This window comes from Leishmania braziliensis, chromosome 21 (assembly GCF_000002845.2).
Source record: "Leishmania braziliensis MHOM/BR/75/M2904 complete genome, chromosome 21".
Lineage (NCBI taxonomy): Eukaryota > Euglenozoa > Kinetoplastea > Trypanosomatida > Trypanosomatidae > Leishmania > Leishmania braziliensis.
In genome coordinates, this window is record NC_009313.2 from 171,192 (window position 1) to 193,352 (window position 22,161).

Here is a 22,161-nt window from a genome sequence, read left to right on the forward strand (position 1 = left end):
TTTCTGTGTCGTGTGATGCTCGCGCCTTCCAGCCCCTCTCCCCCATCCACGGACGCAGGCACATACACGCACGTATGTCATTTACTACTGGATGAAAGGAGGCTGCCGGAGGAGGTCGAGGGCGAGAGAAAGAGGGTGGGGCGCCGCTTCTATGAGTGCAGCCAACTGCTGGCTGCTGTGGATAAGGCATTCTGGTGTCATCCACGTGCGCGCCCATGGGCATTGGGCACACCATCTCAGGTAGGACTGGGAGATAGGAGGGGCTGTCGCCTGCGTGCGGGAGGACGCAGGCGACAGAAGCAGCTGAGTCCACGCAACCTCGACAGCACCGTCACCAGTACCCATCACATCTACACGTGCGCACAGCCTGCGCTATGGCGTATCTGTGGGTGGGTGGGTGGGCGAAATGTCACAGTTCATTTAAAGGCCACCTTCGCGTCGCACAAAAGGGGGAGGGTGAGTGGGAGGAGGAAGAGAGGCAGCGCGCACACCCTTCCAACTCCCTCATTGAGGAAGCACATGTGACACGAGGCAACTTGATCAGCCTAGTCTCGCATGTAGAAACTCTTCTGCCGCCGCGTCTTGCGCGCCCACTCTTCCGCTGCGATGGGCAGCCATTCCTTCATGAGGAGTTGTACACCACGGGGCTGCGTCTTGGCCGACCTCTTCGCCTTCGAACTGCCGCTTCTGTGGTTTCTCTTGTGTGGCACAGGTAGCGCGCTTAAGGCCAGCACCATCTCGTGCAGGCTGGTCTCTGCAAACCTACAGAAGGCGGCCCGTTCGGTGTCAGGCAGCTGGAGCTCCTCCGCCAGTGCAGCTGTGGCAGCCTTGTCAACGGGACGAAGAGCGGGCTGACGCCGCAGTTGGGGTAGCGACGCCATGGGCTGGAATTGAGAGGAGGAGATGGCGCTACTGCCAGAGCGGTTGTTTCTGCACGCAGCGGTCTTGGACGCGCTCTCTTCACGCTTCGCGCCTCGCGGCAGAGTGGAGAGCTGTGTGGCTGCAGCCGCTGGCGATGACAACGACGGCGATGAGGACGCTGGTGCACTCGCTGATGTCGTCGTCATTCTACGTTGCGCTTGGAGTCGCTTGCTGGAAGAGCAAACCACCCGTGGCACCAGAGCTTTGTCTGTCGCCGCCGCTGAAGACTTGGCCAGAAATCCACGCCCATGCCGAAGCGGCGGTACAGGGGTGCGCACTCGTACATCAGCATCCACCGAGGCTGCGTTCTTTCGAGTTGCTTTCAGTTTCGGGCCAAGCTTGCGGGTGGCTACCGCGGTTGACACTTCAGCAGCTCTAGCAGCTTTGTCTTCTATGTCTGCGGCACGAGGTGGTAGGTGAGGTCGGAAAATGTTGGCGAGTTCGCTGTATGCCTCCTTCTTGCGTGGTGGCACGATGGCCCACGTGCTGGAGAGGTCCGCGATGAGGATGGGGAGGGGCACATTGAGTCGGTTCGGGTCCGCCGCGAGACAACCCATGACGTATACCGTGAACCCGCTCACCTGCTCTGGCAGGATGCCGTAAGCAAGGAAGACGTCCACCGACGGAGGCGAGACGAGTTGGGCGGCCGCCATCAGGTCCGTGTTGGTGAGGTACTTGAGGTGCTCGCGAGTGCCCTTGAGCACTTGCTGCTTCAGCCGCTCCCGACACTGCTCCTCCACCATCATCAAGCGCCGCACGTTTGTCTCATGGGTAACGATCTCGCGCGCCCACCGCCGCTGCGCCGTCTTCATGGCACGCAGGTAGACCCCTAGCTCCTCCATGGCCTGCTTGCCAGCTGCCGAGCTCGCAGCAGTCACCAGAGCAGCACTATTCGGCTTAGCGGCAGCATGGCACGCGGCCCTCCCCAGGCGATACGCGCTGCTGTGCATCGTTTCCGTGCGCGAAAATAGCGATGCGCAGTAGCGGTTTAGCTCAATGAGGTCCCCTTCCTCTGTGTGGGGGTGTGGGTGGGTGGGTGCGCTTTCTACTCCTCCTCCGGCTGTATGGTGGTACGGTGGTGTCAGTAGGCAAGCACGAGTAGCAGAGACACAGGACCGGGGGGGAAGGGGGGCTGGCTGGTGACTGGTAGGGGAAAAGAGGGAAGGAGCGGCTTAGCAGCGCTGCAGCACCCTCACCACAGTCACTTCGAGTACGAAAAAAAAAATGAAGAGAGGAGGGGAGGGGGAGGGGGCCTGAGGAGGGGGAGGAGAAGGAGGGGGGAGGAGGAGGCCGAACACGTCCGTGCCACCCCCCCCCACATGCGATCTCTCTTGTCAAAGAAGCGAAGCACATTCGAGGGCTTTCTTATCCATGCAGCACACACATGCAGGGGAATCCGTTGCGTCACCTAGGGCTTAGGGTGGGATAGTTGGGTGGGCTGCGAGTCGCTCCCACGCAGACAGTGGGGGAGGGCTGGGTGAGAAGCGCACCGAGAGAGAGAGAGAGGGGGGGGGGGGGGGGTAGGGAGAAAGAGGAAGACGTGCCCGCGTCTGCGCTGCCTTCGTCAGCTTCGATCGACTTACACACACACTTCTCGTGCAATTTGAGGGCTAACACCCCTAGACACGAACACACACGCACACACCTGGCGTATACAGACTGTCTCCATGACCTGGCCAACAGGCTCGCACCTCTACCCACACGCTAGACGTCTTCGCGTGCCCTCTTGAGGCCTCTGTCCGTGATGCCGCGGCTAGCGTACTGCGAGATGTCGGCCATGTCCTGCACACTGACCCACTCTTGGCGGCGAGGGAAGTGCAGCCGCACCGCACCGCCCTGCATCTGTCGAGCTGGTGGAATGCGAAACGGCCGCTGCGCGTTCGCCTCCGCTTTGGGGTAGTAGGACGTGTAGAAGGCACTGCTGGTACTGCTGCCTGAAGGACCACCGTGGCCCGCCTTGCGCTGGAGAGTGCCGAACCCAGTGCCGCGTTGACCAAGCGGCTGCTTCGCGTAGATATCTGAGAAAATGGAATTCACGTAGCGGACAACCGCGGTGGTGGCGCTGTGGTGGGCACCCACACCAGCAACTCCCGCAGCAGTGGCGCGGCCTCCTGCGCTGAGGCCGGTAGCCCTCTCGCCACCGGAGTTGTGTAGTTGATCTAGCAGCTTCCCCAAAGCCTCTCTGGCATGACCGCTCGACGCCGGGTCGACGTCGATCTTGGTTCCTGCGCCGGCAGCTTGGTTGGTGGACGAAGACGATGACACCATCGTCACCTCGCGCCGCAGCTCTTTTAGCAAGTCCTCAAAAAACGCAAAGGAGGTGTGGGATGGTGCGCGGAAGTGCTGCGAGCGCACGAGCTCAAAGTACAAGGCGGCTCGAGCGGGCGGCAGGCTCTCCAAAGCGGACAGGCACGCCTGCAGAGTGGATCGAAACGCCCGCGCCTGAGCAACTGTAAAAGACATAGTCGACACAGGATACGATGCGGAAGGGGGCACCGCTGTCGTAGTGGTAGCGCCGGTTGCGGTGATAGTGGTGGACAGCGACGGCTGTCCGCTTGTCGTGACTGCCGCTGAGACTGCCGAAGACGAGGACGCCACTGCAGCAGCTGCAGCGTCGCTTGAGACTCTTGTCGCTCTCGGAACCTCAGCCGCCTCCGTCTTCACACTGCCGCTCTCCATCGCCATCAGCAGCTCCGTTATCAGCGGCTCGGGTACCAGCCGGCGTTGCTTCCATCGGCGCACAAATCTCTGGCACTTCTCACGCCACGCCGGCTGGCCCGCTCCGTGGATAGACGCGAAGGCGGCGGGAGCTAACGTCCAAAACTCGGTGAGAACGGCTGCCAGTGCCTGATCAGCCTCACTCGATGTCGAGGGCGAGGCGGAGGCGGTACGGACGAGTGTAGCGTCCAGCAAGCACAGTATCGGAAAGCACGACTCGACCCGATCAGTCGTAAAGCGCTGAGCCATGGCGACGGCGATGCGATGCGGCACGACACGCGCTTGCAGCACAGCCGCACTCGCGGTGTCCTGCGCTTGCGTGATCTTCTCCTTGGACTCCCGCTGCAGCTCATCAAGGGTAGCCTGAAACGCGTCCATAGCTGATAACGATGGCAGTGGTGGCAGTCGCTGCTGTGCAGAGGATGTAATACGGAGAGGGGAGATGAGGTGAGGGGAGAGGCTGAATGATTAGGACAGGGGTGTGTTTTCGAATGGCAGCAACACGCACAGAAACACGGCAGTGGCGGTGGCAGTGTCAGTAGAAGTCGTGTGCACAGAGAGAGAGAGGGGGAGGGAGGGAGGGAGGGAGGGAGGGAGCGAGGGACCAAGGGGAGGGGGAACGATGTATCAAGAGAGAGGTGGTAGAGAGCATAGGCATTACGAAACGCAAATGAGAGGAGGCAGTGGTGGTGGTGGTGCCGCTTTACCCCACCCCCTTCTCTCGTCCCCCTCTCTCTCGGTATTACCCACGCATGTGCGCACCACAAGGCAAGACACGGAAGCTTTCTGGGAGAGCGCAAGACAGGGCGATGGATTTCGCCTCTGGCTCATAGAGCCTGAACGCGTGTGTTTGCGTGTCTGTCTGTGCCCCTGCGCATTGGTGCGCGGATGCACGGGTACACAGAGTTACAGAACAATAGGAAATCGACCGGGGCAAGAGAAGTAGGGAGGAGAAAGGGGGGAAAGGTGCTAGAAGTAAAGAGAGCGGGAGGGTGTGTGGCAAGCTTGCAAGGAGAGGCGCCAGGAGAACAGTGTGCCTCGACCCCTCAGCAACGTATCCTTCCCTCCCTCCCCCACCCCTCACACACACACACACACGCACAGTGCACCTCCGCTGCCTTCTCCCGCTTTTTCTCGCACCACCGCTCACACGGAAGCGTCGAGCCACCAGACGGAAAAGAAAGAAGAAGAAGAGCGAAAACGATCCGCGACTTCGGCCACACAACTGCCACCGCCTGCGCTCTTCACTTTTGCCTGCGGGTATTTGGGGCTGATGTGCGTGTCTCTCTCCAGCTGCACGCCCGGCAGAAGTGTGGATGGAGAAGGGGGTGATAATGCGGTAGCAACGAAGAGTAGCAGGCGCTTTAGCCGCTGCGCCCTCCAGTGGGCAAAGGCGCGAGGTAGGATGAGGAAGACGAAAAGGAAGTGAAGGAGGGAGGGCAACGAAGAGCGCGCTAAGAGGGAAGGCTACTGCGCCTTGAAGCACTGACACACAGTTGCAATGGGCGTGAGGGAAGCGAGACACCCTTAACTGCACGAGTCGCAGTGGGCTGGACGTACACGGCTTTCTGCCCTGCCCTGCCACCTCCCTCAAAGACATGTCGCCGTGTGTCAACGCAGCCGCCGCCCGTGCGAGAGGTACTCGTACACTCGCTCATCACGATCACGCTTTCGGTATGCGTTCGCGTGCACACTGGCAGCGGCGCTGTCGCCTCGTTTCGTCCGGCACCCCACCGAGTCTGCGCCGAGTGGCGGTGTACATACACACAGAGATGCAGCCACCGATGAACACGGCGAGATGGACGGCAGCTCCGCGACAGGCACAGTGAACTCCTCCGTCCGCGGGCGACGCGATGGGGGTGAAACGCCAGTGGATGTCATCTCAGCAGCATCGTGCTCCTCCTCGTCCAACATGCTCTTCTCGTGCTGGTGCATCGTGGCCACCGTCACGCCATCTACTGTGCGCTTGCGATCAGCAAACTTCGTTACGCCGGAGGGCACAGATGGGTACCAGGTCAGCGCTAGGGGCGGCGGTGCCAGCACGTCGTCAGCGGTGAGCTGCGCGAGGAAGCTGGAGCGTCGCCCCTCTGCGCACGCTGCGTACAGTGCCTGCAGCGTGCGTGAGGAAAGCGGGGAGCGCGATTCGCCGCGGTGCTGCTGCTGATTCTGACGGGCAAGGGCAGCCGTGATAGGATCCGCAGGTGGTGGGAAGGCGAGGGACACTCCGGAAGCGGCAGCCGCAGCGAGAGGGTGCACATACAGGCGCTGGGCGTCGCGGCTCACCCCACATCGCTCGACTGGCGCCTCATCTTGCCTAGCAACCTCATCTTCCTCAGCGCCGCTGCCGGTAGCGGTGCCATGGTCAATCTCTGCTGGAGCTACAACACCGGTCTCCTCACTCTCCCACGCCGAAGGCGGCGGAGCTGATTGTGGAGAGGCAATGAAGAGCGGTGACTGCCAGTGGCGATCATGGCTCCCACTGATTAGTGGGGCAGACGCTAGTGCTGGCGCTGCGCCACTGCTCACACCGCTGCCAAGCGTTGGGAGTGGCAGCGGACAGCGGAGAAAACCTGCTTGGTAAGCGCCTCCGTCAGTCGCGGAATTGGATGGTGGCGCAGTAGCTACTGCAGCTGCAGCTGCTCTGGGCATGCTCGACTGCATTGGTACCACAACCGTACACATGCACGTGCCCGCATCATCATTCGGCATGGCGTGCGCCGCCAGCGATGTCCCGCTAAAGGGCACACGCGACGTCATGCGCTAAGAGAAGTGGACCCCCACCACGGGTGCGTCGCTGTGGTACTGAGTGATTCTGTTAACTAGGCAAAAGAAGAGGGCAGAGCTCTGCTCCTCCTAACCTTACTACTCCTCTCTCTATACTGCTTCCCCTTCCACTATCAGCTCAGCGGCTCGCTGCGCACACCCGAACACCCAGCCACACACGGTGAGATATGCGTATCCTGTGAGCTGGGTTGCCGTTACTCATTATGTGGTGCGCGAGATCAAACAGTGTCGGTGTGGGCAGGTGCATCAGTATTTACGTGTACGAGCAAAAGAGAGAGAGGAAGTAAGAGCGAGATAGCGCGTGGAGACGCGCGTGAGTGCAGTGCGGAGAGAGGAGGGATCGGTGCCAAAGACGAGCAGGAGAAGCATGAGAGAAAGAGAAGTCAGTGCAGAAACACATGCACTTCTTAGCTCTTCATCTCTTTCTCTCTCCATGTGTGGGCCTGCTCGACAGCAGCAGAGACACCTCGGTTGGAAGTGCAATCACCCGGGGGAGAGAGGGAAGGGAGGAGGGTGGTTGCCAGTTGTGACCTGACCACACGATGCAACCACAGCTCCGGTTTGGAAGCTTCTCGCTGCGACGCCGATGATAGCTGTGTCGGCGCCCCCTTTTATCCGCTGTTTAACAGTCGGTGTCGTCGATACAACCGTACACTGTACAAAGCCTCAACCCTCTTTACTGCTACTGCGTGCGCATCCCGTGATGAGCTGCGTATCCTCATCAAAAGCCGCGTCAAGGCTTAGCTAGAGCCTCTTTCCTTGTTTTTCCTTCGCTTTAGGGTGGCCACTCTGCGTTAACAACAACAGCACCGCACACTCATCATCACACAACGCGCGCACGGACGCCTACGGCACCGCGGGGCCTTCTCTCACGCAACGCAACGTCAGCTCTGCGTGTTCAAGTCCGTGCGCGAGAAAGACACCAAGACGCGCGCACGCGGTGCATCGAGTAAAGACAAAATGGGAAACCTAGCGGGAAACAAAAAGAGAGTATTTAGCGAGGCACCGCCACCCATCATCGACGTCTTCCGCCGGAACACTTCAGTCCCCGATGGCTGCTGCGCTGCCCTGCACTCCTCTAGCCAAATGCCTCTCTCTAACTCAAACCTAAGTCCCTGCGCAGATCCACACACACACACACACACGCCCGTCACCCCTCCACCTGGCGTTGAAGCACTCCACTCCCCCCCCCCCTATTCGCACGGCACGCACAAAAATAAGCACTCACGCAAGCGTGTCTAGCGTATCACCTTTGGTGACTGTGACACGCTACGCCTGCTGTAGTGCCTCGGGTGTGAGTAAGGTTATCGCCACTTTCGACGAGCGTGCCTCCCCCACCACTCCCGCAAACGCCTCGCGAGATGCCGCGCCACAGAGCACCATAACTCGCATAGGTGTTGATGGAGAAAATGGTAACGACGCACTCCCTTCCTCTGACGCTTCGGAATCGGTATTCGCCGCCACTGTGGTGCTCTCCACCGGTTGCGCCACCGCCGCACCCCCTACGTTGCGCTCCATATCCGTTGCCGCCGTCTCGAGGAGTGCAGCAAGAAGATGCTTCGGCTCCAACAGCGCATCCACCAGCACGCCTTCGACGAGGGTGGAGGGCCCCGCAGCATCGGTGCAGGTCCGTACGTACGCCTCATGCGACTCTGGTGCCATGTCATCACGCAGCAAGAGTTTCACGCTGACACCACCGCCCCGTACGGGATGCTGCCTGAGTAACGCTTTCACCTCAGCTGTTGAGACGGAGGTGCAGTCTACGATGGCCATAAAGCGCTGGTGGTTTTCGATGGCCCGTACGCGCACGTAACCCTCGAGGTGGAAGGCCCCGCGCAGCTCTGCATCCTTGGCAAACGCCTCCTGCCACGTGGACGGCCGTCCATCAGCCAGACCCGATTGAACTGACAAGAGTGGAGCCACCTGGTCGACATCCGTCCACACTGGCAGTTGGTGACCGCGCCCAAGTGTGTGCAAGGCGTGCTGAACAGCAGCGCACGCCTCGCTGGCCTCCGGAGCACCAGCCAGGGCTTGTGGTTTGGCGGATGCATCCGGCGACGCCTGCCAGGTCACCGAAACACTGTTGTGTCCAGTACGATGGTAGAGTACCTCATCCGTCACGGCAGACCGTGTCACTGTCACGATAGAGCTAAAGTGCCTGTACACCAGCTGTGCGAAGGAGTTGACATCGCTGTACCCTGTCGACCACATAGGGGCGTACTTCTCTAAGATCGGCCAGCTGCTTCGCAGACGTGCAATAAGCTCCTTCTCCGTCCAGCCCTCGTACGGAATCCCGGCTGCAACGCGGCGGAGGGCAGCCGCCCAGTCAAGCGGCACGACACTTAACACATAATTCTTCGCATTGCCTCCGCTCCTGCTTTCGACAACGATCTGGGTAAAGTAGCAATGGAGCTGCAGTGTTCGCCACACGGCCGTCCGCCACGCAGCAGCAGTCGTCGATGCTACTCGCTCGCTCCCTGTACTCGTTCCCCTCGTCTCCACAAAGCCAAAGTGCCTCTCGAAGGCGTCCTCCATCTTTTCCACAGGGACTGCCGCGTGTCCAGCCGCCAGGTGCAGCAGCCGCAGCATCTCCTGCGTGTGCCCAGTGACACGCAGCAACATGTCATTCAGACCGTCACCACTTGCCGAGGGCCTGGCTGTTGTGGAGGTGGCGGCGTGCCGACACTGAGTGCTGAGGTTAGTGACGATTCCTGCTGAGGTGCTGTGGCGGGGGGACGGTGCCAGTGCACGGGGGCTCTGATGCGATGTAAGCGGTAGTGCTACGGCTGCTGCGGTCATATTTCGGCGAGCGCTGCATGGGAAACCACAGACGTACCCCACCACGGCATATGTGGACGCCGTCGAGGAAGCTCTACGCAGAAGCATTGCGCAATCGATGAAGCGCCTGTGAGCTCTGTGTGTGTGTGTGTGCGTAGCTCCGGGTCTTGTTCGTGATCGTCGGCAGTCTCTCTCTCTCTCTGTGTACCTTGAGAGAGAGAGACGCCAATCTTCGAGGGGGGAGGAGGAGGAAGGGGACGGTGGGTCGGAGAGTGCACACAGCTATGCCAGAAGCGCACCGGCAGGCAAGAAAACAAAGGGCTGAGGAGAGGAGGTCGTCAGTAGAGCGAAGCGGGGGCAGAGGAGGCGCTTGTGCGATCGACAACCCTCCCCCCGCGTGCGGGGATTAGCAAGTAGCGCACAAGACAGGGAAGGGAGCAGCGATGCATCACATGCACACCGTTGAGGTGCATGTGATGACACGTCTCTAGGTGCCCAGTGCCTGTGTCTCCTTCCTCCATTCCTCACCACGAGCACCACCTCCTCGAGAGAGAGAGAATCTCGCTCGCCGGCGTCGCACTCAGTGTTACTGTTTCGGTTGTGGTCACCTTATTGACGAGAAAGCGAAAACAAACAAATTTGTGTGTAGATCGAGTTAACGTTGGCGTGTTAACTTGAAAATTGATTAACGCCTGCATCGCTATTGTTGTTGCGGTGAGAGGGGAGTGGGTGGGATGCGCCCCATCCAGCACTCTCTTAACGGTCGGTGGGTGGGCGGGTGGTGGTGGTGGTGCGGGGTTGTCTTCGTCATTTAACGCCGATCCCCCCGTCCTTGTTATCGATGTCCCAGTGGCGCTTGCGCATCGCACCGCAGACGCAGAAAGGCAGAGATGAAGTCGTAGGGGTATGTGGAAGTACGCACGCAGGATCGCAAGACCGCGCCCCTCCCTCTGCAATCTGCGCATTCCCTGTCGCTCCTCTCTCCCTCGTTGGGCAGGAGCAGGAGTGTTTACGCCTCCTGCAGCGTGTACTTCCATAGCCGCTGCTTCACCTCGTGAACGTGGCTCACCGGCACGCGGAACACCACTACCTCGCCGTTGCTCCCACCCTCTTCGTGAATGTCCTTCAAGAGCGCCTTCAGCGGCTCATCCACGTTGGCGTTGAGGACGTGCATCGCAGGCGGAACTTTCACATTGGGTTTCGTGTAGCGGAATGAGTTGCGTACCACGAGCTTCATGGAAACCAGCGCCACACCAGAGGCGCCAGCGTTAGCCGCGTTAGACGCCTTGTCATTCCCGCCCTTCTGTGCATCGGCAGAGACACCAGCAGTGGCAATCAAGGCAGGACCCAGTGCCTTGAATACGACGTGCGTGGACTTGGCGATGGCGTCCATTACGGCCGCCTCCGACGTGTCGTGCAGCAGGATGCAGCGACCAGGACGACCGACACGGGCTGTACGTCCAGCGCGGTGCACGAACGTGTCTGAGGCAAGCGCGTCCCGTGGCAGGTTCAGCATGAGAACGGTATCCACCTCTGTAAAATCGAGTCCACGCGCCGCGACATCGGTACACAGCAACACCTGCGCGACACCGCAGTTGAAGTCCTCGATGGCAGCTACACGATCCGGCACATCCTTCTGCGCCGTGAGAGCGCGCACAACGAGCGATGATGACGATGAGAGCGGTGATGAAGATACAGCTGCGGCAACGGTCGAGGTGCTCTTCCCGTCACCCTTCTTGTCGTGTTTCTTCATGCTGGGCAGCGGCGCCTTCTTCGCCTCCGTAGCGCAGGCCTTCACCGACGTCGCCGTGTGCAGGCTGGCCTCCAGAGACGTCAGTTGCTTCAGCGTGCCGAAGACAACAACGCGGCCATTGAAGGTAACATTCTCCTTCAACAGACGCGCCGCTGTCCGAACGCGGTCTGCCACGCTGCACGTCTCGTGGAAGCACTCCAGCTGTGGCGGCAACTTCGCAGACCCAACAGTAATGAGTTGGTAGTAGTACTTCTTTACGCCGAGGAATCCGGCCTTCAGAACCCAGTTAGGGATGGTCGCCCCGCAGAGGACGTAGTGGTGCGCGCGGAAGTCGCTCAGCAGACCGTCCGCCAACGAGCCGTTTTCCCTGCGGATAAACTTCAGCAGGTTCTTCATGCGCCGACCCATCGCAGAGAAGCGCGGGCCGAGGGTGGTGTCTACCTCATCCACAACAATCGCACGCACACGAGCGGGGGAGAGGATGCCTGCTTCACGCCGGGCCCCGTGGCCGGTGATCGCCTCAGTCTCGTCTTCATCAGATACAGACGCCGCCGCGTCACCATCATCGTCGTCCTCATCCTCCCCCGCTGCCACAGCTGTAACCTGCTGCGGCTGCCTCGCGCTGCGTGGACGCTTCCTACCAGACAGACGGGCTTCCTGCTGCACCTCAGCCTCCTCGACAGCAGTCGCGGCGGCGGCAACACGGTGGCCGCGGATTGCCTCGTCAATGCTGCGCACCGTCCCAACAAGGATGTCGACGACTTTGCCGTCAGGACTGGGATGCAAGTCGTCGAAATCGGCCACGGCAATGCGCAGGCTGGTTTGCCTACCGTAGATCTTCTCCAGCACGCTCTTCGTCTGCATAGCGAGGTCATTACTGAAGACAAACACCACCAAGAAGGGGCCTGCAGCAGCGCTGGTGTCTGTGTGTTGCTGGTGCTGCTCCAGGAGCAGGTGGCGCTCAATCAGCGGTAGGGCGTAGGCAAGGGTCTTGCCGCTGCCGGTGCGACTGTGCAGAATGACGTCACGACCATTAAAAATGCCGCGGTAGCATTGCGCCTGGCACGGCAGCAGCCCGTCAAATTTCATCTTCTGCCGAAGCACCTTGGCTGTCGAGGCCGTCATAAGCGCCGTCTTGACCGAGTTGGCATGGTGATGGGGGTCGGCCAGCGCCTCCTCAGTCTTCTTTTCGGAGAAGTGCAGCTTTTCCACGATCACCTCCCTCTGAAGGCGGTCGAACGTGGTGTCCACGCACTCGTCGACGTGAAAAACAACAGTGCCGGTCCTCTTGACCTTATTCCGGCTACGGTGTGCGCCGCCCGCCGTTTCCCAGCTGTAGACGCTCATTTGATGACGAGAAATGCTGAGGAATGCGGAGTAGGAGTGAAGAAGCACGAGGAAAGGGGGCTGAAGTGCTGCAAGACGGACTTCACCGAAGTAGCTCAATCATGAATGGGTGTTCAATTTTTTCGCTGTTGCGTGCGTTGCTTAGGTAGCGGCCGCAGCAGTGGGTGCTACGCGTCCTTACTACGCCTCTGAGCGTGCAGGAGAGAAAGAGGCAGAGACGGATGATGAAGGGGGGGTGCAGGCCCAGTCGCTGTAGACGTACTTCGAGGGGGGCATGGAAGGAGGGAGGAGTCAAAACGAGGAAGAGAGGGACGCAGGAGGAAGTCAAAAAATCCCCAGAGTCTCCACACAGCGCAGGGGAACGCACATACATGCGCACGTGTCAGCGCCTGGTGTCGGTGTTCGTGGGGGGGGATCGAAGGGGAGGCTGCAAACGCCACCCAAGGCATGAGAAGAGGCACAGGTGTGGATGCGCTACAAAGCCTTGCGTCTGCGATTCTCGCACGGTGATATGGAAAAGCACTAAACAGTCGGTACACGGTGCGTTGTTTGCCTGTGCGTGCGTGTGATGTGATGTGAAGGAAGCTCTAAGAAGGCGAAAAGGAAAAGCGCTCGCCTCCGCAGTGTGGTGCGTCGTACTCGTTTTCCTAGGCAGGGAGAGCGGCGTGGGTGGACGTCTCCGTTAGCCTCGCACCTGTATCACGCGCAGCAGACATGCAGAGGTGGTTGGGAATAGAAAGGTAGACTGCTTGACCCACTCACCTCGCTGCTACTCATACCCACCCCTAGACCAGGGTGCACACCTTGCTTCCGGCGTCTACAACTTGCTGACACGTGGTGCAACTCGTTGCTGATAAAAGTAATCAGGATCTCGTCTCATCTTCGGAACTCACCTCAGTGATGCTAACGCAACCCTGTTGGGGCACACAGACCGTCACATCGTCCTCCTCAACGCACACCGTAGTCACCTGCCTGGCTGCGCTCGTCGGCACATGCGCCCTCTCTGCAGCAGAGATGTCGGTAGTCATTGTAGTTCTGTGAAAAGGATCTTTGAGCGTACGCTTTAGCGGTGGGGATGAAGCCCCAGCCGGGCGCGCGAGTTGGCCTCGCTGAAAGAAAGAGTCGCTCTTGACACCCTCTGCAGCCTCGCCGAAATTGACATCGACGTCGACGCAGTCATCGCTGACGCTTTCATCCTCGTTACCATCGTCAATCTCCACGACGACCTCCTGCCGCAGCCCACGCGTAACATCTGCATCGCGTGAGCCGCTGCGATGTCGCTTTCGCAATACACCTCCGCCAACAACTGCTGTGCGCGTGCCCTTTGACCCTGCAGACGCCGTCGCGTTGGCCGAGAGCGCCGCAAACATATCCGCCAGGGAACACTGCGTTGATGCCGACGTCCCTCCGTCAGTACCCCCTGCGGTGCCGCCATTGCCCCCTTCTGTCGGTGGCAGGGGACGCACACGAAGCCCAATAATGGAGAGCTCAAGAAAACGAAGTGGAGGCATCGCTGACACATCATTGGCAGGTGCAGCAATGCCCGTCGGTGCATCGGGCACTTCATTCGTGGGATTGGTGAAAAGATGTGGGGACAGCAGCGAAGTCGTCGATCCCGACTTCCACTCGCCTCCCTTTTCCTCCCTCGTCACCTCCCGCATAAGCTTCACAAATTCGCGTAGACCTATGTCTGCAATCTGGGTCGCATCTCGCACGTTCGCCGGTAGGGGCGCTTGCGCTCGATAAGACCGCGTGTGCTGCCCACGACGCACTTGCTCTGGGGTGACGTAAGTGCGGAATACAACCACCAAACTTCGGCCCTCTTTGTAGTAGTGCGACTCGTACTCACTAAACCGGTGCCACAGCTCCCCTGCCAGCGGTGCCATCCACAGCTGCGCCGCTGACCACGAGCTGCACAATGGGTGGAAGATCTTACTCGCCCTCATCCCACGCGGCAACACCGGATCAGCGACAGTGTCACTACCAAAGCCGCGGACGCGGTAAAAGACGTACAGACCGGTCCCACTCTTGGCATCGGTGCTACTGCCACCACCGCCAGCATTACTGGCTTTCGTGTCCCTCCTGCAGTTCGCATAGGCGTCATCGACGTGTCCCTCCCCGTCCTCCTCAGCATCCGCCCCGACGCCCGCATCATGCGTCCCGTCAAGCTTGTACAGCTGCGCAAGCGGCACAAGCCATGCCTCGCGGCACTCCGTCACACCGCCACACACAACGCTCACAGCGGCACCGAGCTTCCCCCCAAACCCGCGCAGCCCACTCAGCGGCAGCTCAAACAGCGCACTCGCGCCCCGGTCAGGCAGCAGCAGCGTCTGCTGGTTCGGCTTGTGTGTCGCGCTGATGCACTTTGCTAAAACGCGGTTGTGCGCGATCCCAGCGGAGCAGTCGTAGTGCAGCTCCGCATAGATGCGCTGCCGCAGCCGGTGGACAACGCGCGATGCAGCGCACAGCAACAGGCACCGCTCCGCGTACGCAGGGTCGTCCGCGCCAACGCAGAACGCGCGGCTGCCCTCCAGCCCAGCGCCGCACTCACCGCGCACCAGGGCGCGCATCGGCTCGTCGAACACAGCAGCCAGCGACGTCCCGCGCGCACAGAGCCACGCCTCCATCTCCGCCCGCCGGTCCTCGATCAGCCGCGTCGACGGCTCCATCACGTCCACCAGTGGGTCCAGTGAGGCACCCGCGGCGGCAGCGCGCACCTCCGCGAGCTCCCGTCGCGCCGCCTCCGTCACGTCCACGTACGCCTCGTCAATGCCGGCCTTTCCCACCATCACCCCGGGCTCCGACCGGAGAATGGCGAAGATCTGTCGGCTTGCATGTCGGTACGGCTCCAGGGACACCTTGTGTGTGTTGATACGCGGATCCTCCGGGTAGCAGTACTCGGACTCGCCCACGGCGTACGTGGCGATGTGGGACATCTGCACATCCGGTAGCTCGCGTCTTACCTCGTCTGGCGAGAGGCAAAAGCGTTTCACCCCACGCGCACGAGCCGGGTAGTTCACAGCAATAAAGTTCCCCCACTGTAGGAGTGCGAACGGGGTCACGCGGCAGTCCAGCCCGAGGCGCACTGCCTCCACTTGTGCATAGAAGCAGTCCATGTCCACGTGCGCAATGCAGCGCATCGAGTCGGCGCTGAATGGGGAAGAAGAGACTTGCAGTGAAGAGCGGCCGCGGCCATCTTCCCCGGCGCCAGTGGAGCCTGCACCGTACCCGGAGGACATCCGCGCACGATGACAACCAGAAACCCTGTGAAGTACTCCTCCAACAGTGGCTATCAAAGCAACAGGGGAAAGTAAGAGTGGCGGCAGAAGCAAAGTGGGAGGAGAAAGCGGTAGTTGACCTCTACAGAGATGAGGCGGGGGGTTTCCCGTTGAGACGCTCAAACTTATGTGTATACGCTCCTACACATCACTGCAGCAGCGACACTCCTGCACCATACCCGCACTGCCTAACTCATCTGATCGGGACAGAGAAGAAGGGACACTGGTTGAGTGCGTGCACGTGTGCGTAGTCCCCGAGTGCCGCCGCTTCCCCACCCCGCGTTAACGACAAAAAAAGCGTCTTATTTCTTCGATCTGCTCTCGCGGCTCCGTGTTGCCCTTTGGAGGCGGCGGTGAGCAGTACAAGCGCATGGGAAGACTAACAACAACAGTACTGGAACAGTGGTGAAGCATCACACGTGCCCCCCCCCCAGAAAAAGAGAGACACACAGTCACCATGAACCCCCTTGATGCCCTCGTTGTACAACTGCTCTCCCCTACCTCCCCTCCCACCCACCCCCTAGTGGATTCGACAAACAAGAAAGAGCGCACGCACGCCGGAGGTGATGCACATGCAGTGACGCCCAGACAGAGCCAGAGTGAGCCGGAGAAGATGCCGTACTTGGGCGTGTGTCCGGGTCAGTCAATGACCGTGACACCATCTTCGTCCTCCTCACCGTCGTCTTCGACGGTGTTAGCGGACGTAGGGGACGATCGAGGTGGCGGCAAAAATGGCAGTGCCAGTACAGATGGTGGTGCCGGCCTTGAAACAACGTGGGAGTGGCCTCCGAGATGGTGCTGGTGCTCTTCACGGTGCTTGGTAACACTGTGACTCTTCTCTGGGCTCTCCTCACTCGCCGTCTTCCCAGTTGGGAGAGGGGAGGAGAAGAGCAGTGTTGGTGGTGGTGGTGCAGTTGCTGCCTCCCATGGTGAGCTCTCGCTCACATCCAGCGTCCTCACCTTTGCCACGCTGTAAGTCTCGGGCACGACATCGCACTCGTGCAACGGAGGTGTCTCGCCGACCAGCACTACGCTGCTCGTGTCGTCACCGCTGGGGCGCAAACTATGTGAGGAGAGAGAGAGGATACCGGCATCGTCCTCGATGTGTACGGAGTCGTTGCTGTCGGAGTCATCAAGCCACCTTTCATCACCGCTGAGAATCTCCTCCACGCCATCGCCGCTCTGCTGACACGCTGCACCAGTACCTCTACCGTCAGCAACTGCAGCGATGAAGGAGGAGAGGAGAGTCTGCTGGCGCGTATGCCCTCGCGCAACTCGCTTCTCACCAGCGGTAGTCCTTTCGCCAGTAATGGCGGTGAGAGAGGGCACGGTACCGGTCTCGCCGGTGCCATCCGAGACGAAGCCGCCAATCGTCAACGTCACCGAATCCGCCGCAGCGTCAGGCTTATTGCGGAACACCGCGTGTACCTCCCGCATGGCCACCGCGGCCAGTACGTCCGGCTGTATAGCCTCCGGTAGCGCGACGGTGTTGCTCGACAGCCCACTCATACTCCGGAACCCGCTATTGCCGAGCTTGACGTTGAAGCTTCGCCCGCGCAAGTGATACAGAGCAGTGAACTCGTTGTAGCGGGAACATAGCTCGCTGGCCAGGACGGTGACCCAGCTCCGCACCACCTCCACCGAGGTGGTGATGCGCCCAAAGTTCTTGGAAGCGATGATTGACTTGGACAGAGGGCGGTTCGAGACAGTGTCTTCGCCGAACCCACGTAAAAGGTAGAAGACGTACTCCGAAGTGGTGTGTGCCACCAAGCCTTGATGATCCCTCTCAAGGGATGACAAGGCGGTGCGCCGCCGTTTCCTGGCAAGTGGTCGACCCTTTCTCCTTTCCCCGTCCTCCTCAGCATCCGCCCCGACGCCCGCATCATGCGTCCCGTCAAGCTTGTACAGCTGCGCAAGCGGCACAAGCCATGCCTCGCGGCACTCCGTCACACCACCGCACACAACGCTCACAGCGGCACCGAGCTTCCCCCCAAACCCGCGCAGCCCACTCAGCGGCAGCTCAAACAGCGCACTCGCGCCCCGGTCAGGCAGCAGCAGCGTCTGCTGGTTCGGCTTGTGTGTCGCGCTGATGCACTTTGCTAGAACGCGGTTGTGCGCGATCCCAGCGGAGCAGTCGTAGTGCAGCTCCGCATAGATGCGCTGCCGCAGCCGGTGGACAACGCGCGATGCAGCGCACAGCAACAGGCACCGCTCCGCGTACGCAGGGTCGTCCGCGCCAACGCAGAACGCGCGGCTGCCCTCCAGCCCAGCGCCGCACTCACCGCGCACCAGGGCGCGCATCGGCTCGTCGAACACAGCAGCCAGCGACGTCCCGCGCGCACAGAGCCACGCCTCCATCTCCGCCCGCCGGTCCTCGATCAGCCGCGTCGACGGCTCCATCACGTCCACCAGTGGGTCCAGTGAGGCACCCGCGGCGGCAGCGCGCACCTCCGCGAGCTCCCGTCGCGCCGCCTCCGTCACGTCCACGTACGCCTCATCCAGACCAGCTTTCTCGACTTGTACTCCTGGAGCTTCGGCGAGAATGCCGAAGATCTGTCGGCTTGCATGTCGGTACGGCTCCAGAGATATCTTGTAGGAGTCTGGTACGGGGTGCGGGTGGTACTGGTATGTCGCTTCTCCCATGCGATAGCTGGGCGAGAGCGCAATAATGAGCTCAGGACACAATGCCTGTGCCTCAGACACTCTGCTGAAGCGTTTCACCCCACGCGCACGAGCCGGGTAGTTCACAGCAATGAGGCTCCCCCACTGAGCCAGCACGAGAGGCGTCACGCGGCAGTCCAGCCCGAGGCGCACTGCCTCCACTTGTGCATAGAAGCAGTCCATGTCCACGTGCGCAATGCAGCGCATCGAGTCGGCGCTGAATGGGGAAGAAGAGGTGCTGAGGAGTGTCATAGCACAGCTGTGGGTTCTCAAGGACGAAAGCTCAACTGCACATGCGTGCTTGGGTGTCTGTGGTTGGGGTTTGACATAAAGGCACCGCCTCACCGCGAGCCGCTTGTACCATCAATGGAGAGAGGAGGTAAGCGGGGAGGTGATGTCAGACACTGACACTGCGTGCACTAAGAGAATGTGTTTGCCTGTGTGTGTGTGTTGGGGAAGGAATAGAGAAATGAAAGGGCAGAGAAATTCGGAGACAACAACAATAGGGAAAGTGCGCTCACCCAAACAAGAGAAGATAAAAGAGGCGGTGGCGTCAACGGAAGAGAAGCGACGCGAAGGGGGCGTCGATGAGAGGGAGGAAAGAGGCACCACATCCATCAGCGGAAACTCACGCGAAGCAAGAGAGAGTGGATAAGAAACGCTCGACGTAGCAGCTGCCATGGCAAACCCAAAACTGGAAAGACCCGAACAACGCAAGACACACAGAAGACCGCAAAGGCCCTCCTCATCCTCCTCCTGGGAAGCATATGCGTGTCAAGGCGGGGGAGTGGGGGCGCCGTTATGTCACAAGACTGCGGTTTACGGCTGTTGGGTGTGTGTGTGTGTGTGTGTGTGTGTGTGTGTGTGCCGGATAGGCCATGGCCAAACAACCCTTGATGAGTTGAAGGAGAAGAGGAACCAAAGCAGTTTTTCTCTTCAACGTGTCAGCTCTCCGCCACACAACACACGAGTGGATCACCACCCCACCCACGGCCGGCCACAGGCCCACCGCGTCGTGCAACGCCGCCGTGGGAACGCCTTCGTGCAGCGCGCCGGCCCCGTCACAAACACCGCCCACCACCGGCACAGGCAGGCAGCGAGAGCCAGGCACGCACACGCCCGAGTCATGCCGACACACTGCGCACCACACAGACGGCGCCAACGCCCCCACCGCCGCAGGCCTCTCCGCCGCAGCGCCGCCCAGAGCCTGACCGCCGACAGCAGCAGTGACACACCGCACGGACCTCCCCTGCACTGTAGGCACCTGATGCCCTGTCACCGCCAGAAGCGGCCCGACACTTGGCGAGGGTGGGTGGGGCTGCTTGGCTTCCTCACAGAGTGCGGAGGTATACTGGGCCCTGGGATACGAAGCACTGAGGCGTGCGTCCCCCCCCCCAATGTCATCACGGGTGTACAGAGAGGGGGAGGGCGAAGTAGAAAATGAAGAAGCAAACGAATGACGTATAAAACGACGAGAAAAATGGTCGAAAGCGCCGCACACGAACGCGGGAGTGACACGTGGGTCGAAGGGAAAGTGGGGGGTGCCGTTAGAAATGAAAGAGAAAACGCACACTCCGGCACAACGGCCCGTCTTCTTCCCCGTTGTATTTGCTCATGTAATCACTGTCGGGGTCTTGCGGCCAGTCAGCGATTCCATCTTGGAGACCTGCAGCGCGACTTCGATGAGGGCCTTCAGCGCAGTGCTTGCAGCTGGCAGTGTCTTCTCCGCCAAGTGCGACTTCACCGTGTCTGAGTCCATATACTGCTCGAGGTAGAGTCGGATGGTGGCTCCAGAGGAACCGGTGCCACTCAGCCGCAGCACGAAGCGCGACCCATCCTCGAAGAGCACACGCACGCCCTGCCCCGTCGAGACGGAGCCGTCGATGGGGTCAGTGTAGCTGAAGTTGTCGATCGTCTTGCAGGCGGCACCGCCGAGATGCGGCACGTCTGCCGCCGCTGTACTCTCGACCGTCGCCATCACAGCCTTCGCAGCTTCGGTGGAAATGTTTTCGTAATCGTATCGGCTGTAGTAATTGCGGCCATACGTTGCCCAGTGCTCCTCCACAATCTGCTGGACGCCGACCAGTGGGGTGCCAGGCGTATTGCGCTTTGCAATCACCGAAAGCCAGAAGAGCGACGCCCAGATACCGTCCTTCTCTCGAATGTGGTTGCTGCCCGTGCCGAAACTCTCCTCGCCGCAGAGCAGAGGGTTAAAGTCCGTTCCTCCGTAGACATCTTTGCTGTCCATGAGATTGCCAAAGAACTTCCACCCCGTAGGGACCTCGAAGAGGGGCAAGCCCTTTGCCGCGGCGACGCGGTCGACCGCACCACTCGTCGGCATCGACCGCGCCACGGCCTTGAGCCCGGAGTTGCCGTTCTTCATGAAGAAGGGCACGCAGTCAGCGTTGGCAGCCAGGACGGCAAGTGAATCAGACGGGTTCACGAAGAAGCGGCAGCCGAGGATCATGTTTCGATCCGCATCACCATCGAACGCGACACCGAAGCTTGGCACCGTGCTGACGTGCTTCATCGCAGGATTCGCGTTGCCGTCCGGCAGCAGCCCCATCACCTGCACCAGATCGTCCGCGTACGTCAGATTCGGATCGGGGTGGCACCCGCCAAAGTTAGGGAGGACGTTCGTGTGGTGTAGGGAAACCTTGGGCACGCCAAGATGGTCGTGAAAGATGCGGTCAACGTATGGGCCGCTGACGCCGTGAAGGCTGTCCACATGGACCTTAAAGTCGAGGCGCTGCATGAGAGTCTTGATGGACTCAAAGTCGAACACCTCCTGCATGTACGCCACGTAGTCGGTCAAGCTGTCCACCACTTCCACCTGAAAGTTGTAGGCGTCAAAGGAGTAGACACCGACAGCGCTGATGTCCACCTCCGGTAGCGCCGTGGCCATCTTGATCTGCGTAATGTTGAGCGTTTCCTCGTAGATCTGGGACGTCAGCTTCTCTGGTGCCGGGCCGCCGTTCTCGGAGTTGTACTTGATGCCGAAGTCGGCGTCCGGGCCACCAGGGTTGTGGCTAGCCGTCAAGATAAAAGCGCCGGTCGCCTTGTGCCCATCTGCATCACAGCGACGGCGCACCATCGTCGAGACGGCTGGCGTGGAGAGAAGCCCGTGCTGGCCTACCCACACACGCCGCACCCCATTTGCGGCGGAAACCTTCAGGATCACTTGCACCGCCTCGGTGGTGTAGTAGCGGCCATCACCCCCCACAACTAGCACGTCTGGCACAGCGCCATGACGCTGCAGCGCGTTGAAGGTGCTCTGCACAAAATTCGCTGTGTAGTTGGGCTGCTGAAATACTGTGACCTTCTTGCGCAACCCCGATGTGCCCGGCTTCTGATCCTTGTACGCCGTCGTCGGTACCTCCATCGCTACTTGACGGAGGTGTAGGTAATGTACTGAGTGCACGATGGGGAAGGGTTGAGCAAAGGAAAAGATGGACGAGAAAGGAGGGGGTGGGAGGAGACAGCGGCGGTATCGGAACGTGGTGCTGTGAGGTGTCAGAGGAAGAGGAGAAACACAGGAGGGGGAAATGAAGAGACTCTGCCAGCCGACGTGGTAATACTTGCGTGGGGTCGTGATGGTGTTGCGGGCGGCGGCTAAGCGAGAGAAGCAATTCGTGGATGGGTATGAGGAGGTGTTCCTATAAAGCAGCAACAGAAATGATTCAGACCGCGTGTGAACTTGCTGGGCACTTTATTTCTTTTGAGAAACAAAGCGAAAGGATGTGCGCGTATGTACATGATGGGCAGAGGAAGGAGGGGTCATAACGAAGCGAGAGAAGAGTGCCAGCAGCTGCGGGTGTAGAGATGCAGCAAAGAAAAACACGCAGTGCACACACACACACGCACACATTCTTAAGTGTCAGTGTGGGTGCGTGTGTGTGTGTGTGCGTGGCGTGTGTCTTT

At 60.3% G+C, this 22,161-nt stretch overlaps 8 protein-coding genes across 8 annotated transcripts; all 8 read right to left on the reverse strand.

Annotated features, from left to right (window-relative positions):
- Positions 1 to 545: 545 nt before the first annotated feature.
- Positions 546 to 1,871, reverse strand: LBRM_21_0630 (conserved hypothetical protein; the record flags this gene model as incomplete). Its single annotated transcript, XM_001564722.2, has 1 exon — positions 546 to 1,871. One exon carries the CDS (start codon positions 1,869 to 1,871, stop codon positions 546 to 548), a length of 1,326 nt encoding a protein of 441 aa, XP_001564772.1.
- Positions 1,872 to 2,625: 754 nt separating this feature from the next.
- On the reverse strand, positions 2,626 to 4,017 carry LBRM_21_0640 (conserved hypothetical protein; the record flags this gene model as incomplete). Its single annotated transcript, XM_001564723.1, has 1 exon — positions 2,626 to 4,017. The coding sequence occupies one exon, from the start codon at positions 4,015 to 4,017 to the stop codon at positions 2,626 to 2,628; it is 1,392 nt and encodes a 463-aa protein (XP_001564773.1).
- Positions 4,018 to 5,250: 1,233 nt separating this feature from the next.
- On the reverse strand, positions 5,251 to 6,396 carry LBRM_21_0650 (hypothetical protein, unknown function; the record flags this gene model as incomplete). Its single annotated transcript, XM_001564724.2, has 1 exon — positions 5,251 to 6,396. One exon carries the CDS (start codon positions 6,394 to 6,396, stop codon positions 5,251 to 5,253), a length of 1,146 nt encoding a protein of 381 aa, XP_001564774.2.
- Positions 6,397 to 7,692: 1,296 nt separating this feature from the next.
- Positions 7,693 to 9,045, reverse strand: LBRM_21_0660 (conserved hypothetical protein; the record flags this gene model as incomplete). The annotated part of the gene is made up of 1 exon (XM_001564725.1): positions 7,693 to 9,045. The coding sequence occupies one exon, from the start codon at positions 9,043 to 9,045 to the stop codon at positions 7,693 to 7,695; it is 1,353 nt and encodes a 450-aa protein (XP_001564775.1).
- Positions 9,046 to 10,210: 1,165 nt separating this feature from the next.
- On the reverse strand, positions 10,211 to 12,301 carry LBRM_21_0670 (putative RNA helicase; the record flags this gene model as incomplete). Its single annotated transcript, XM_001564726.1, has 1 exon — positions 10,211 to 12,301. The coding sequence occupies one exon, from the start codon at positions 12,299 to 12,301 to the stop codon at positions 10,211 to 10,213; it is 2,091 nt and encodes a 696-aa protein (XP_001564776.1).
- An 863-nt stretch (positions 12,302 to 13,164) lies between these two features.
- On the reverse strand, positions 13,165 to 15,441 carry LBRM_21_0680 (putative DNA polymerase eta; the record flags this gene model as incomplete). Its single annotated transcript, XM_001564727.2, has 1 exon — positions 13,165 to 15,441. The coding sequence occupies one exon, from the start codon at positions 15,439 to 15,441 to the stop codon at positions 13,165 to 13,167; it is 2,277 nt and encodes a 758-aa protein (XP_001564777.2).
- A 777-nt stretch (positions 15,442 to 16,218) lies between these two features.
- LBRM_21_0690 (putative DNA polymerase eta) lies at positions 16,219 to 18,492 on the reverse strand (the record flags this gene model as incomplete). The annotated part of the gene is made up of 1 exon (XM_001564728.2): positions 16,219 to 18,492. The coding sequence occupies one exon, from the start codon at positions 18,490 to 18,492 to the stop codon at positions 16,219 to 16,221; it is 2,274 nt and encodes a 757-aa protein (XP_001564778.2).
- A 1,360-nt stretch (positions 18,493 to 19,852) lies between these two features.
- On the reverse strand, positions 19,853 to 21,622 carry LBRM_21_0700 (putative phosphoglucomutase; the record flags this gene model as incomplete). The annotated part of the gene is made up of 1 exon (XM_001564729.2): positions 19,853 to 21,622. One exon carries the CDS (start codon positions 21,620 to 21,622, stop codon positions 19,853 to 19,855), a length of 1,770 nt encoding a protein of 589 aa, XP_001564779.1.
- Positions 21,623 to 22,161: the final 539 nt, after the last annotated feature.